The sequence below is a fragment of the Ambystoma mexicanum genome, chromosome 13 (assembly GCF_040938575.1).
Source record: "Ambystoma mexicanum isolate Mex_15411 chromosome 13, UKY_AmexF1_1, whole genome shotgun sequence".
Taxonomy (NCBI): Eukaryota; Metazoa; Chordata; class Amphibia; order Caudata; family Ambystomatidae; genus Ambystoma; species Ambystoma mexicanum.
The window spans coordinates 231,697,025-231,713,170 of record NC_090938.1 but is presented as its reverse complement, the minus strand read 5'-3'; the positions used below and the strand labels follow the sequence as shown (position 1 = coordinate 231,713,170).

The 16,146-nt window shown below is 50.4% G+C and overlaps 1 protein-coding gene across 1 annotated transcript in view; it reads right to left on the bottom strand.

Moving 5' to 3' along the window:
- Positions 1 to 16,146, bottom strand: part of KLHL12 (kelch like family member 12) — a 1,608,338-nt gene that overhangs the window by 1,186,531 nt on the left and 405,661 nt on the right. Inside the window, exon 4 of the mRNA XM_069633689.1 lies at positions 6,200 to 6,417. Coding sequence (XP_069489790.1) covers positions 6,200 to 6,417 — 218 coding nt within the window. The remainder of the gene's footprint in view (positions 1 to 6,199; positions 6,418 to 16,146) is intronic.

Here is a 16,146-nt window from a genome sequence, read left to right as displayed (position 1 = left end):
GATCGGGGACAGGGGGGTTCCCCCTGTACATCCGCGTCGTCCTGACCGGTAGCTGACTGTACCTGTTCAGGTCTGGCTGTAACTTTAGCAAACTTGTCCATGGCGCCGGTTTTGCCAGTGCTGCGGGATCTGTTGGACATCTTGAGTACGGGCAGATCCTGTCAGTTGCAACAGGAGCAGTGTATTCCTCTCAAGTGGTGCGGGGGTGGGGCCGCGCAACTTCCGCATCTTGAGGGCGGTGCTTCAAGCAGTAGCGGCGTGGAGCTGGAGCATTGATATCAAGGTGGAGTATGGGATGTAGCGTGCAGCAGCGCCTCACCATGTGCACAAGCAGAGACTTAGGTGTGGGATGAGGAGTTCTGGGAGTCGTAGATGTATCGTCCCTGTCAGCTGCTCCTGGGCATAAGGTGAGTGCTGTATTACAGTGTCGAACACCTGGCAACCAGCTCTGAGCCCCCCAGGTTTAACAGCAGGGCGTTAGGCTGTGGTCACTTGCAGAAATGCATTCCAATGTGGCCCTCCAACATTCGGGATAGGCGCCAGGCGTAGATATGCTGCAGAGGGATAAGGGCAGACTGAGAGGCCACAGGGGGTGATTGTGTATGAGGCAATACGCTATGCAGCTTGTGTGGGGGGCCACCACATTAGACAAGGGTGTGAGGTGCTGTGCCACAGGGCGCTTCAATGCAGTTTACTGGGGCCAGGGCAGCTCATTAGCTGAGAAAACACAGCAGCCAGGGGATTTTAGTGGCCCTCCCGGCGTGCACCAATGATGGATTGGGGGTATGTTGCAGTCAGCCGTCCCTCTGGGGAATGGGGAGCAGTTCACCCCTAGAACGTTCATGCCCAGGGAGGCGCCAAAGTTCCAGCGTTGGATCAATGTTATCCAGGGGGCCAAATCCCCAAAACGTGTGGCAGTAAGGCAAATCTTACCGGCTCTGTTGTGTGTGTAGAAGTTCTCCCTGTATGTGTATCACAAGTGGGCCTGCTCCGGCAGGCCCGCACAGCATATTCTTCAAAGGAGGGTCTTCGAATGCTGCTGGGTCTCCTCTCGTCGGGATCAGGCACCGGTACAGTGGGTCCAGCCGCTTCTTCCGCTGTTGCAGCCCCCCCATCCCCAAAGTCGGGCTGGGCGGCGGGCACACCTCCTCGGTCCGGGTGCTGCAGCACAGGCTGCGCAGGGCGCCGGCTCTGCAAGAGCAGAGTCTGCAGTAAGTGTGGGACAAAGGGGTGGCCGGCGAGTCCCGCTACGGATGAGGGGGCGGATAAAGAGAGCCTTGCTCCGGCGTGTGCTTCTCGGACAGCAGTGAGTGTGGTAGACCTCTGTGAGCCAGGGGGGCACCCGGAGCTGCGGGGTGCTAGCAGGCTTCCCGCACGGTAGTGCAGGGTGTGTACAGTGAGCACAGTCACAGGAGGATGGGAAGGCGGGAGAGTGTCAGGGCCGCCCAGTACCTCACAGCGCTTATGATGTCGCAGGTCGGATCAGGCCGCCCGTGGCGTATGTCGAGCGTACCTCCCACAGGGTGATCCGTTCCGTTCAAATTTCGGTCCTCAGCTGCCCACCATCATGGTCTACACCGGAGTGTCAGGGCCTGGGGATGCGTGGAGCCGCCACATCAACAGGATACTTGTTGGCTTCACACAGAGCTGCAGGGCTAGGCGGCCATCTTCGGGCTGCTCAACAGCACGCCCCGGGTTCTCACCCTAAGTTACCAGGGTAATCCAGACGTGGACCCCTTGCTCATTGTGCTCAGAGAGGCACAGCTCCACCTCACTGATGAGGCCCGACTAGGCCGAAACACGTGTCTGGGGTTGCTGTTGGTATTCTTGTTCAGAGGAGATTTGCCTAGCATTTGGGTGGGACAAAGACTGATATGCCTAAGGAAATTTCTCCTCTGTGAAAAGCCCAGTGAGCTAAAGCGTGGTTGAGACTCACCCGGGGGCCATCCACCCAAGAACAGGTCAATGGGCTGTGTTCATGCCGGTAGAGGGACTCCCAGACCTCTTTATGATATATAAATATGGCTGTGGTGTTGTCCTTGTTGATGAGAATGTTGTTCCCCATCAAAGCCTTTCTGTAAAGAGCACACCACCATCTTGAAACCTATAAGCTCCATCACATTTATTTGGATGCAACTGTAGTGATGGTTACCGGTATTGGCAGGTTGGCAAAAGATTTCACAGTTAACATGTTCTCTTTAATCCACCATTTCAGTTCTACTAGCAGCTTCCGCGAGACTACCACTAGATCATGCCATGCATCTGTTCCCTGAGACCACTGCTCTACTAGCCACTGCGACAATAGGGTGCATGTTAAGTCTTGCATGTGAAACTATGAAGATGCAGGAGTGTGTTAAAATGGATTTCCATAATCAGCCCTAGTGGGAGGACTTTGGAAGACAGGTGTTAGGCAGAAACCTGTGCAGTTCCCTTAGGGACAACTGCAAAAAGTTTAAGACTACAGGTGTTAGCAGTAAACCCAATTGGTAGCAGTCTGTACCACCCAGATTTACCTGGTAGCTGTGGCTGATCAGTCAGACTTCTCTCAAGAAGAGTTAGGCAGTATATAGAGTATACACATTAGGTACAAAAATACAGTAGCAGAAGCAAACACTGACCAGAGCTTTGGTATAAAAGTATATCATTATTTAAAAACACACTTGTAAAAATACACTGGCACTAATATGTCAAGCAAGTTCAAACAGTCACTAGAAATATATACCCCTCCCTGATTAAATTATTCGACAAGTCTAAGTTAAGACACCACTTGTTTGCAAAACAGAGGTGAGTGCGTAACCTTAGATGGCACTCCAATAATTCAGTTTTAAAAAGGGAGAGAAAAGGCAGAAATAGTAAAGCACACAATACTAACACTTATTTAACAGAACCACAGCAAGTCAAGAAAGGCAGAGTCTACTGTAGAGCAAAAAGTTCATAGGCCAGGCCCACTCTTGGAGAAAGCAAGGCGGAATGTGCCCAAGATCACACAGTTGAAGTACACTTTAAAAGTCTTTGCAGATAGTTCAAAAAGGAGTTAGATCAGTTCAGAAAAGTTAGTTAACAGGTCTGAGGTCACCCCAGGATAGAGAGTCAAGGATTTACGGGACACCTTGGACAGTCTGTTGCAAGGGAGACCAGGCAGGACACAGTACCTGAAATGGTGAGAAAGCTCCAGCGGGGGCAGTTGCTCCTGGCAGCGGGTGCAAGTCGGTGCTTCGTCCAGGGGAAGGGAAGATCTCGACGTGGAGGAAAGCTGGAGATCGTTGCACTGCCAAGGAAGAAACCAGCCGCGGACTTTCCTGGTTAAAAGGTACTACCCTTTTATTCCCGGTAGTGGTGAAGCGTGGCTATCTGGCCGCCGGGGTGCTTGGCACGGGCGATTTGACCACGAGACGATCTAGGAAGGCGAAAAAGGCAAACTGGTTAACCCCACCAGCTCAAAGGAAGAAGACTCTCCGGGAAGAAGATCTTCTCTGTCGTTGGGAAGTGGTGAGTTCAGTTCAGCAAGGCTCCACCGGTGGTGTTGTCCTTGCAGGTCGGCTCAGCTTCTCCCTCTTCGGATTCTGTAGGTCCTGTGGCGACTTCTGAAGTTCCAGTCCCCAAAGCCCTACTTTTATGCAGAAAACCCCCATTCATCAGTCCTAGCTGTCACTCAAGCATGCTAAGTGGTGAGCCGGGCGGCTCACCACTGGGCCAATCACACAAGAGTGCGACTTGAGTTGCCGAAGCAACTCAGTCCAGGGTGCCTATTCCCCCCCTCTCCCACACATCCCCTAGACCCAGACAGAGTGGCACCACTTTTGGAGGCTTCTGTGCAGAAGCCCGCCAAAAGTGGAACAAAGGGCTCAACTTGGGTTGGAGTTACAGAGGCAAACACAAACGCCATTTTAAAACCGAGTCCTGGCAAAAAGACCCAACCGGGGAATAATTATTAAATAAATAACCCGGCGGTATCTTTAACATTGCACCAAAAAAGTGGTGAGTTTAAAATGAATGGGAAATCCCACAGGAAATATTCTGGTGGAATATTTTGCGTGGTAAACACTGCCACCAGCCAGAAACTCGACAAGTGGGGACTGGACAGTGCCCCCTTGAAAAACAGACCCAGGGGCAATCGAATTTCCCCTACGAGTACTTCCACAATATGATGATTTGTACTGGTTCTGTTCACAATTTAAGACTAGTAAAGTCAATGGTGACTTTACATGCCCTGGGAGACAGTAGTCAGTCCCAGGTTATGGAGTCTATGTTTGGGGGCCACTATGACACCCCTGTGTTACTGCACTGAGGGTGCTGTGTAACACATACCAAAAACACATGAAGCCCTATGGACTAAAAGACCCCATAGCCCATAAAACACATTACAAAGTCAAAGGACATTCTCAAATCATGCCTAAGAGTGGGAGAAAAAGAGTCTCACTCTTAGCAGGAGAAAAAATTAAACCCCAAAATTTGCGGTACCGTAACTACCGCCTTCCCCATTCCCATTATGCCCTATGGGGCAAAAATGGGAATGGGGAAGGGCCATGGAGAAAGGGGGAATTACCGCCCTGCCAACCTTGGAATGGGGTGGCAATTCCCCTTTTCTCCATGGTGGTACCGGCGGCAACCATGGTGCTAATAGCACCATGGTTTACCGCCTTCCATGTAATGAGGCCCTTAGTCTCAGGAAGGCTACGAGAGTGGTATAGGGCTACAAGGAGTCTACACGGAGCAAGACCAGTAATTCAAGTTAGAACGTATATAGAAATACAATAAGGCCTTTAGATTACACAATAAGTAGATACCAATCCTTATAAAATATACATATACATCCACCTTGGAGAGAAATAAAATGAATCAATTACCAGTGCAACACATGTGAGTAGTTGGAGGCAGTGAAATAGACAGAACTCTTTAGAATCAACACAAACAGCTTCCCCAATTCTAATGAAGTCCAACCCTAAGATGCTTTGGGTCCTTGTGCCCAAAAGCCACCAGTTCCAAATAACTTCTTCCGGTAAGTTAAACCTAGGGAAGGATTCTTAACCCAGGTTCCACCACCAAAGGTCAGATAAGAAGAAGTTCTGGTCATTCCTTAATGCCAAATTTAGCCCTATGAAGGACAGGGGGGGGTAGGTTAAGGGGGGAGGTGCAGAAACCTGGATGTTAACTTACAATACCCCCCGCACTCCAACTTTGATTCTTCCAGAGAACATTATAGAGGTTAATGAATGTAGGTTCTGTGCTTGGTCCTGTCGAGGAAGGCCCAGGGGTCTGGGGTGCAGAGGCCAGTTTCAGCATCAGAAATTAGTTTCTGGAGCTAAAACCGAGTTGGGGCCAGAATTGGATTAATCGGCATTGGGACATATTGGAAATAGAGTCAGACTACCCAACTCAAGGAGTTCAACTTACAAATCCTCTACAGGTGGGATTTGATCCAGTGAAGGCTGGTGACATTCTTTGAGAATAACTGCAAGGACTGTTAACAGAGCAGATGAGATAGATGGGAAGGTTGGTGCGCATTACCTGGCACAGTGGCTTAAGATAAAAATGCTTTGGAAGCCAACATAAAGGTCAGAGATGGGGCAATGCACAGCGCTCTCCTGGAAGATTTGACAGTCATGCTGATAGGAGACTCAGTCGGTACACTCTATCCAAGGAGATTTGTTGTGAGGCAAATAACCTCAGTTTTGCTATTGGTTGAAAGGCAGACCATTGTCTCTTTCTGGACAAAAGGAAGCTTCAAATTACCTAATTTGCTGAACAGCATGTGTGGTTGATATTAGCATGTAAAAGCCTACATTTCCATTTTGCAGATGACTAGAAGTTATTTGATATTTTGTCTCCCTTCCAAAAATGTGCCGCTACAAATAACCTGGACTTGACACTTCGAGACTCGTGAAGTTTGCCTAATTTGACAAGTTCCAATATGGCTATCTTGCACAGGGGATTGAGTGTATCGTGGAATCCAGATGCAACAACAGTTTGATTTTAATTTTTTTCAGGGGTGGGACACAAAGTAATATAAAAGAAGTTTAGGGTGTTACCTAGTAAAATGTTTAAGCTCTTTGCATGTATCTATGGTGAGGCGTATGTGATAACTCATGAATCATCAATTGAAAAATAGAACAATTTGCTTCCACCTAGTATCTAAAAGGGACATAATTTATACACCCATTCGATCTCATTGTACAGTCATTAGTAGTTGAGAGTGCACCTGAATTTCGTCACACTTGATGAGCTTTTCCACCTCCTCCTGATGAAGCAGGATGAATTCTTCGTGCTGCACTACTTCCGGGAAGTGCTTCTGGCTGAACACTTCTGCAGCCTGCATTAGATCCACACAGTTGTGAGTCTCTGCAAAATCCCGGATACCTAAACAGTTTGATGGGTCCAGCTGGCTCTCGAGGAACTCACAGCAAGCTCGTTTCACACCTTGTGAAAAACATGAAAAGGGACCACTTATTCAAGTGCTGTAGAGCAATGAAGAAAATCATTGTCGATGGGGTTAGTGATCAACGAAATGTAAATGATAAATGTTACTTACCAGTAATGGTCTGTCTAGAGCTTGTATCTGTTTAGAAGCATATGAATGTCATAGTATGCGATCTCATGGTTGGTCCAAACAATTACAAGATGCCGACTAAAAAGTAAAAAAGATGTCGACAAGAGTTCTCTCATGCTACTCCTATCTTGGATGCCTCTAGGATAGTTTTTTGTCTGCGTGTTATCATGAAGTGTTAACCCTGGGCGAAGATTCCGAGAGGTCACTATTACAGGAAAAAAAGACACTTCAGTCTAGCCAAACTCTATCAAGGTAGGTGACTGAGCAGCAAGGTCTGGACTCCGGAAAATGCGAGGGTGGTATACTTTATCGAGACCACTAATAATTGTATGTAGGCAGTAAAATAAAAAATACAATATTTTGTAGACCTTGCGTATTCTTGGCAATGATGATAGTAGGTAAGTACTATAACTAAATCTATATAATGCACATATAAATACATTCACCAGTGGCTGCTCTTGTTAAAGAGCAAACACACTTTACTCTTAACAGTTAGGTATAGTTCAGATAGAAAACACAAGAAAACGTGCAGAAAAGTAAGTGAAACAGTTTGTAAAGAGAACAGTAAAACACAAATACACTGCCTCATAAAATAAGGCCTGTAGGACTTCAAATGTCCTTCCATGCTAAAGAGAATGTGGACTGCAGCCTTAAAATGAACAAGTCCCAAAGCTAACCCTTTTTAGTTAGTGAGGGGTCTTTAGAAGTAGCAAAATATGTACAGGCAAAGGCAACAGGTGAGTAAGGCTACTAGAAATGCAAGATCAAGGTAAGTAGAGTTCTTGAGCAGTCATCGCTGTCACAACTTCCTGGTGGTCATTGTGGCACTGGTGGAGGCAGAGGAGACCCTACACTTTTGCCATCACGTTGAGGAATGACAGTCTGCGGTCCAGTTGTTTTCAAGATGGCACCTGTCCCATCTGGCGTTCTACTTAATTGCTCTGTGAACATGGATCTGCGCATCACAACCTTCTTGTTCGGCTCATCTTGAGGTAGATGCTTCATTTTTCTCCTTGTTCCTCCCATCTCTGTAACCACCTCATTTGACTACTTATTTTTTTGTGGTATTTTTCCTTGCCCCGGAGAACCTCCCTTTGTCAACAGCTTGTTCTTGTTCTGTATTGTCCTGTCATCTGCTACAAGAGTCATATTCCTTCCTCCTGCAATCCTCGCCAAGGGGGTATAATTATCTACCATTTCTGCATTCCTGGATCGTGACTTACAACATAATTATTTGGGTTTTTATACCACTGGCAATTCCCCCTGGAACTTGGGTTTCCTACTGGTCTCTGCCTTGCTTTGCCTGGGAGCTCTATACAAACAAGCTAGCAAGGTGGCAGCTGGACGGGACCACCCTTAACTGTTCTTCGACCTCCTGCACACCAAAAAGAAGGCTTCCAAGACTACCAGAGAGCCAGGAACTAAGGTAACCAATCAAGTACAGAGTGATATTTGTGAGAATCTCCCAATCCCACTACTCTAGGGGAAGTCCATGGAAGGATGCTTGGTCATGCAAGGGAGAGGTGGGGATAGGACCTGGCGCCCATTTAACCCTAGGGTGTGACGGGGTGGGGAAGGAACAAGTTACTTACCTGTAACTGTTGTCCTCCAGCATGGTTCTGGCATGGATTCACATGCTCATGAATATTTCCCGTCGTCAGGCAAAAAAAATCAGTTTCAGTTTCGTTTCTCAACTGTCTTTCTACTAGTAACCAATCACTGGTCTCTGAGTCATACTGCCCCCAGCCAATGACTGCTCTCTACCTAAGCCCCTTCTCTGGCAGCCATCTCCAGATTTGGTAGCACTTAAAGTGGCAGTAGGACCAAGAGAAGAGCCGCAAAGGGGTAGGAGGGAGAATTTACATGTGAATCCATGCCAGACCCACGCAGGAGAACAACAGTTACAGGTAAGTAACTTGTTCCTTCTCCAGCATGGGGTCTGGCATGGATTCACATGCTCATGAATACAAGAATACATAGCAGTACACACATGCACAACCACGGCAGGTGGCAAGGCTCAACATTAAGCATTTCAACAACTCAACATTAAGCATCTCTTACCTCCTCACCAGGCTCACCTTCAAGCGAACAGGGTGCGCAGCACTGCCTGGCCGACTCTGGACTCCTCCCTGGAATCCCGGTCGACGCAGTAGAATCTCGTGAAGGTGTGCGTCGACCTCCAGGTAGCAGCCCTGCAAATGTCCAGATAGGAACGCCGTGGTAGCAGCAATCGCTCTGGTCGAATGGGCTGTCGGACGGCTGGGCAACGGTCGGTTTGCCATCCGGTGACAGTGCATGCTGCAGCCGGTGAGCCAACTGGAAATGGAAGCCTTCGAGAGGGCCTTCCCTTGGTTCACAGGTCCAAAGTTCACAAACAGCTGTGATGTCTACCGAAAACTCTGTGCGATCCACGTAGAACTTCAGCACTCTAGCTACATCCAGCGAGTGCAAAGTCCTCTCGGCCAGCGACTAAGGCGACGGGAAGTCCGACGGCACCTTGGGCATGAAGGAGGGGTGCGTCCTCAGCACCACCCTAGTCTCGTGGAAAATCAGGTATGAAGGCTTGCAGGAGAGGGCCTGGATCTCTCCCACTCGTCGTGCGGAGGTGATGGCCACAAGAAAAGCTGTTTTCCACGACAGGAACTTCAACGGTGCCGAATGCAGAGGCTCGAATGGCGGCCCCATGAGCCTGGTCAGCATCACGTTGAGTTACCACGCCGGGGCCGGAGCCTTCACCGGCGGGAACGATCGGAACAGTCCCTTCATGAACTCCTTCACCAGGCGATGGGAACACAGGGATGAGCGCCCGGGAGTTCTGGTGTAGCGGTAGATAGCCGCCAGATGGATCTTGGAGGCATGGGCCAGCCCCGCCTTGGCCAGCGATAGCAAGTACGGCAGCACTTGGGGGGCCATAATACGCAGAGGGTTAATCTTCTGTGCTCGGCACCAGACAGAAAACCTCTTCCATTTGTGTCCATAGCACGTGAGAGTTGAGGACGCCCTGGCCTTTGCAACCACCGCCTTGCAGTCCACTGGGATATCGTACCCTCCAAACTCTAGTGCTGCTAGAGCCAGGCCTGCAAGTTCAGCGATCCTGGGTCGTGGTGGAGGATGGCGCCTCCTTCTCTGGTGAGGAGATCCGCGTCCAGAAGATCCGGGAACCAGATCTGTCTCGGCCATGCTGGTGCGACGAGGATCATCCTGCACCGGGACCGTCTGAGTTGGTTGATGAGTCGCAGTAGCAACGGCAGGAACACATACAGGAACAGGCCGTCCCAGGGGAATGAGAAGGCATCGCCCATGCTCCCTGGCTGGGGAAACCTGCTGGCGAACCTAAACTTCGTGTTAGTCGACATCATGAATAGGTCGATCTGGGGATTGGCCCATTGTTGGAAGAGTAGATCCACTTGATCCCGACGCTGTTCCTACTCGTGGCACGAGCACAGCTCCCTGCTGAGTGAGTCGGCAATGGTGTTCTTTATTCCTGCCAGATGGAAGGGTACCAGAAACATCCCCTGGGCGACGGCCCAGTGCCACAGATCCTGGGCTTCCTTGGATAGGGCTGGGGATCTGGTGCCTACCTGCTTCCGGATGTATAACATCGTGGTGGTGTTGTCGGTGAAAATCCTTACCACCTTGCCTTTGAGGGATGGAAGGAACGACCTGATGGCCCAGAACACAGCTCAGAGCTCCTGGACGTTGATGGTCAGTGACCTCTCCTCCGGGAGCCAAAGGCCTCCTGCGTGGAGATCTCCAGTGTGTGCTCCCCATCCCTCCAGGGAGGCGTCCGTCGTCACCGTCTCCTGATGTGCCGGGGTCTGGAAGTCCATACCCGCCGCCAGATGCGCACAATTGCCCCACCACCGGATCGCTTGGCGGAAGGTCACGTTGAGCAGGATCCTGTCTTCGAAGTAGCCCACCGCCTGCATCCAACGGGCGTCGAGGAACTCTTGTAGTGGACGCATTCGCAGCCTGCACAGGCGCACAAGGTAGATGCACAAGGATATCATGCCGAGTAGGGACTTCATGGACCTCACCCTGGCCACGTCCATGGCCGACGACCGTCGCACCTTGCCCAGGAAATCCTTCGTCCTTTCCTCCGACAGAGAAGCCAATCGTGCCACTGTGTCGAGCCTGGCTCCCAGGAACAGGGATACTTGTGACGGCACCAAATGGGATTTTGCAAAGTTGATCGAGAATCCCAGATCCGTAAGTAGCTGGACGGTCTTTGTTGTGTGCACGACGGCGAGTTCTCTTGTCTTTGCTCGGATGAGCCAATCGTCCAGGTAGGAGTAGACTTGGATCCCCTGCAGGCACAGCCACGCCGCCACCAGTGCTAGGCACTTGGTGAATACCCTGGGCGCCGACTTCAATCCAAAGGTAAGGGCCATGAACTGGTAGTGTCGCCCGTGAACTACGAATTTGAGGAACTTTCAATGTCCTTTTAGAATGGGGATGTGAAAGTAGGCACTATCCAAGTCCAGCGACGATAGGAAGTCGCCTTCCTCCAGCTGTCCCAGCATATGCTGGAGGGTGACCATCCGGAACTTCTGGGACTCGATGCATTTGTTTAAACGACGAAGGTCCAGGATGGGTCGCCAGCCGCCGGTCTTCTTTCTTACGAGGAAGTATCGTGAGTACACTCCAGAGCCCCGGAGCCTCTTTGGGACGAGCTCGATGGCACCTTTCTTCAGCATCGTCCTTATTTCCACCAGCAGTTGAGGGACGCGGTTTTCCTTCCTGGCCACGGGTGGAATGTGGGTGCACTTTTTTAGAAACTCCAGAGTGTGCCCGCGGGCCAGGGCATCCAGCACCCATTGGTCGGTGGAGATTTGACTCCCACACGCTGATGAAATTCGCCAGCCGGCCTCCCACCAGGGTGCTCAGGTGGGGGCCCGATGCTACGGCTAGTTCAATCCTGCTTGGCAGCGGCCTTACCACCTTGGCGACGAAGAGATCCTCCTGACTTGCCGCGTCCTCTGTAGACCTCCTGCGAAGAGGAGCAGGCCGCCTGGCGGTACGTCGAAGAGCCGCCACCGAATCCTTTGGAGGCCCCTTGCTTGCCTGCAGAGTTCTGAAAGGGCGGCCGTCGTTGCTGCATAACCCCCAAGGCCCGAGCCGTCTCCAGGTCAGCCTTTATGGCCTGCAGCGACTCGTCCACTGTCTTGCCAAACAGGTTGTTCCCGTCGAAAGGCATGTCCAGAACTCTGGTCTGCACATCCTGGCAGAAATCGGTAGCCTTGAGCCAACCACGCCGGAAACAGGTGTCAGCAATGTCTGTGGCCACCATTATGGCGTAGTCCGACGCCACCTCGCCTTCCTGAAGGATCTCCAGGGCCCCAGCCCTCTTGTTGTCCGGGAGAAAGTCCAGCAGGGGAGCGATGTTAAATCACAGCTCCCTGTCGTAGCGGGCCACAATAGTGAGGGCACTGGCCGCTTTAATCGTCGTCGCCGCCGACAAGATGACCCGTCGTCCCATGGTGTCCAGTTTCTTCCCCTCGCCATCCGGCAGGGAGGTCGAAGTTGAAGCCGTCGCCACTGTGGATACAACCGAATCCGGGGTCGGTTGCGCCCTAAGGCACATGGGGGCGGAATACAGGACCCGGTATTTCTTCTCGTACTGGTCTCTCTTGGCAGGCGTCGTGGACGGGTTCTTCAGAAGCGACAGCCCCTCGTCCCAGATGTCGTCAAACAACAGAACCGAGAGGACCGTCTTCCTCTTGGCCTCCCGCCGTTGATAGAGGAAACCTTACTTCTTCTGTTCTTCGGGGCAGAGCTGGAAGAGCTCGGATGCCCTGGCGATCATGGCGTGAAAGAAGCCAATTTAGTCGGGCGGGGAGGCCCGAGGAGGTGGCGATGGAAGGTCCATCCCGTCGTCACCACCGTTGTCATCCGTCCCCGTCGTGGTCATCTCCGTTCCCGTGTCATCCCTCGGGTCAGGGGAAGGAGATGAAGGCTGCAGAGGCCGTGAAGGCTGGAAGGGCGGGGTGGATGAATTCTCGTCCGCTTGCTTGGAGTGCTTAGCGACGGTCCAGGCTCCGCTGGATCGTCCGTTGGGGGTAAGGTCAACCTTGTCCTTATCTCCGTACACAAGGCCTGGATCGCCATCAAGATTGCTCCAGAGTTGTCCTGTGGCCCAGGTACTGGCTGCAACAGGCGCGACGGTTGGGGAGTGGAATCCTCCGCCTCCACGGGCTCCTCGTCGGCACCTCTGTCGCTTTCTTCGTCCGCCTCGTAGGGTTCCCTCCTGTGGGACCGGACCTCCTCGAACTTGTTGTTCAGGATCTTCGCGTCCCCCAGCAGCTTTGCTGGATTTTTAGGGTTTATTTTTTTCTCCTGCTAAGAGTGAGCTCTTTCTCCCACTTTTAGACATGATTTGAGATATCCTTTGACTTTGTAATGTGTTTTATGGGCTATGGGGTCTTTTACTCCATAGGGCTTCATGTGTTTTTGGTATGTGTGTTACACAGCACCCTCCGTGCTGTAACACAGGGGTGTCTAGAGACCCCCAAACAGACTCCATACCCTGGGACTGACTACTGTCTACCAGGGCATGTAAAGTCACCATTGGCTTTACTAGTCCTAAATTGTGAACAGAACCAGTACAAACCATCATATTGTGCGCGTACTGGTAGGGGCAATTCGATTGCCCCTGGGTCTGTTCGAGGGAGCACTGTCCAGTCCCCCCTGAGCGAGTTTTGGCTGGTGGCAGTGGATACTACTTTTTTTATTCAACCGCAAATATATTCCTATGGGATTTTCCCATTGTTCGAGGCTAATACTTTTTAACATAGCCTCAAACATACCGCCGGTTTATTTAATATTAATTCACCGGTTGGTATTTTTTGCCAGAACTCGGTTCCAAAATGGCATTTGTGTTCTCTTCTGTGACTCCAACCCAAGTCGAGCCCTTTGTTCCACTTTTTGGCGGGCTTCTCCACAGAAGCCTCCAAAAGTGGTGCCACTCTGTCTGGGTACCACAGGGGATGTGGGAGGGGGTTTAGGCACCCTGGACTGAGTTGCCTCGGCAACTCAAGTCGCACTCTTGTGTGATTGGCCCAGTAGTGAGCCGCCTGGCTCACCACTTAGCATGTTTGAGTGACAGCTAGGACTGATGAATGGGGGTTTTCTGCATAAAAGCAGGGCTTTGGGGACTGGGACTTCAGACGTCGCCACAGGACCAAAGAATCCGAAGAGAGAGAAGCTGAGCCGACCTGCAACGACGACACCACCGGTGGAGTCCTGCTGAACAGACTCACCACTTCTTCCAACGACAGAGGAGATCTTCATCCCGAAGAGTCTTCTTCCTTTGACTGGTGGGGATAACCAGTTTGCCCGCCTTTTCGCCTTCCCGGATCATCTCGTGGCCGACTTGCCTGTGCCAAGCACCCCGGCAACCGAATACCATGTTTTTCCACTACCGCGAATAAAAGGGTAGTACCTTTTTACCGGAGAACTCTGCGGCTGGTTTCTTCCCTGAAAGTGCACCGACCTTCAGCTTTCCTCCACGTCGAGATCATCTCTTCCTCTGGACGACACCGCGACTTGCACCTGCTGCCAGGAACAACTGCCCCCGCTGGAGGATCCTCTCCACTTTAAAGGTACTGTGTCCGCTTGGCCTCCCTCGCAACGGTCTTTGTGGGGTGACTCTTAAAACCTCAACTTACCACTTGGGCTGGCCCTAGGCTGGCTAACTGAACTTTTCTAAACTGAACTAATTCCTTTCTGAACTCTCTGCAAGACTTTCCAAGCCTTTTAAACTGTGAGATCTTGGGCGCATTGGTGTTCTACTCTCTCCAAGAGGGAGCCCGGCCTCTGAACTTTTTGCTCACAAGTAGACTTTGACTTTCCTGGCCTTGCTGAGTGCTTCTAAAGGATTGTGTTGTGTGCTGTTCCCAATTTCTGCCTTTTCCCTCCCCTCGCTTTTGAAGCGACCGCAAACATAAATACAACGTTATTGTGTTGGAAAACGCTGCGATTTTTCTTTCCAAGTTTCTCAGGCTCCTCCGGCTCGGAGGAGCCTGAGAAACTTGGAAAGAAAAACCGCAGAGTTTTCCAACACAACCGCGTGTGTTTCTGCCTGCTGTGGCTATCACTTTGGGTCTCCGGTGCTCCCAGGGGAGCACCGGAGACCCAAAGTGAAAGCCACAGCAGGCAGAAACACACGCGGTTATGTTTACATGCCGCGTAGTGTTTCTACCTGCAGCTGATTTCCCATTTGGGGCTCTCGGGCTCCCCGTGGGGAGCCCGAGAGACCGAAATGGGAAATGCTAAATGCTGCGTTGTCTGCCTAAATCTGCTGTTCCATTTGGGAAAGCAGATTCAGGCAGAAACAATACGGTTGTGTTGGAAAACGCTGCGGTTTTTCTTTCTGAGTTTCTCAGGCTCCTTTATATTCTGGGGTTTGTGAATTAGTCACATGCCATGTGTTAAGGCTGTTTTTCTACCACACTCTGTTGTGGGAGCTACAACGACTAACCTTAGGAGGAAGGCGAACACCTAACAAGAAAGGCAAGCCAAATCTCTCAAACGTGGACAGAACAAAAAGGCTTAACTCCCAGTTAGGGGTACAAGACTCGCACAGAGGTACCAAGTCCACACACAGCATTCGAAAATACACCACCGTGAAATACTGAAAAAAATATACTTAAATAAAACAATCCGTTCAAATAAGTACCTTGGTAATAATACCATAGGGAAAAAGTTTCTTGGTAATAATACCACGGGGAAAAGTTTGAGTACAGGTTACTAGCCATTCGTAAATCATCACTCGCCACCTCAATTGTCTAATCCCAATTTTCCTTTGAGAATCACATGTATCACAAAGAGGACTTGCATGGATTCTAAGGAAGGTTAAATCACATTCCTTAAGAAGTAGACTGCTTCTGGAAAGGTAAGGTGTTGCTCTCTTTCTCTACGAGACAGTCCTCTGAGGTAAAAAAAGAAGGGCATGCAGGGAAAAAAGGTGTGCACTAATTTCATCAGTGCCACTAATTTCAACAGAAATTGTGGGCCAGCTGGTTCAACTGACACTAACATTGCAGCATGTGCTATGTGTGCTGTAGGGCTTAATAACAATACTAACATTGTAGCGAGCTAACATTGCAGCACATGTGTTTGCACATCAGAAACTGAAAGGGGGTTGATTTTGGGGGTACTAACAGCTAATTTAGGAATCATTGTGGGGGCTAGATTTGCAGGCCACAGGCTCTGTGTGCACTGACACTTTGGTAGGGGCATTAACAAACACGCTGGCTAATCATGGCAGATTTCAGAATAATATAAAATTGAGAAGCTGACACCAGTCCTTGCAAAACAAAAAGGGCCTTGAAAATAAATGTCCATTGTTCGCACAAAGCAAGCGCAGGAAGAGAGGATGGCATGTTCCATTTTCTTCCGAGCGCAGGAAGGAATGGTTGGCAGGGATACAGTCTGCCAAATACCTGAGCTGGAAGATGCAGACAGGGCTAGAATATTCTCTGCCACGTGTTTAAGTTGGGAGTGTCACAAAGCGCTGGAGTTGAAGGAAGTGCCATTGGCAAATAGGTAAATAAAATGCGCAAGTTCCATATGTGATATAGGCGAAGGGCTGGGTTTGA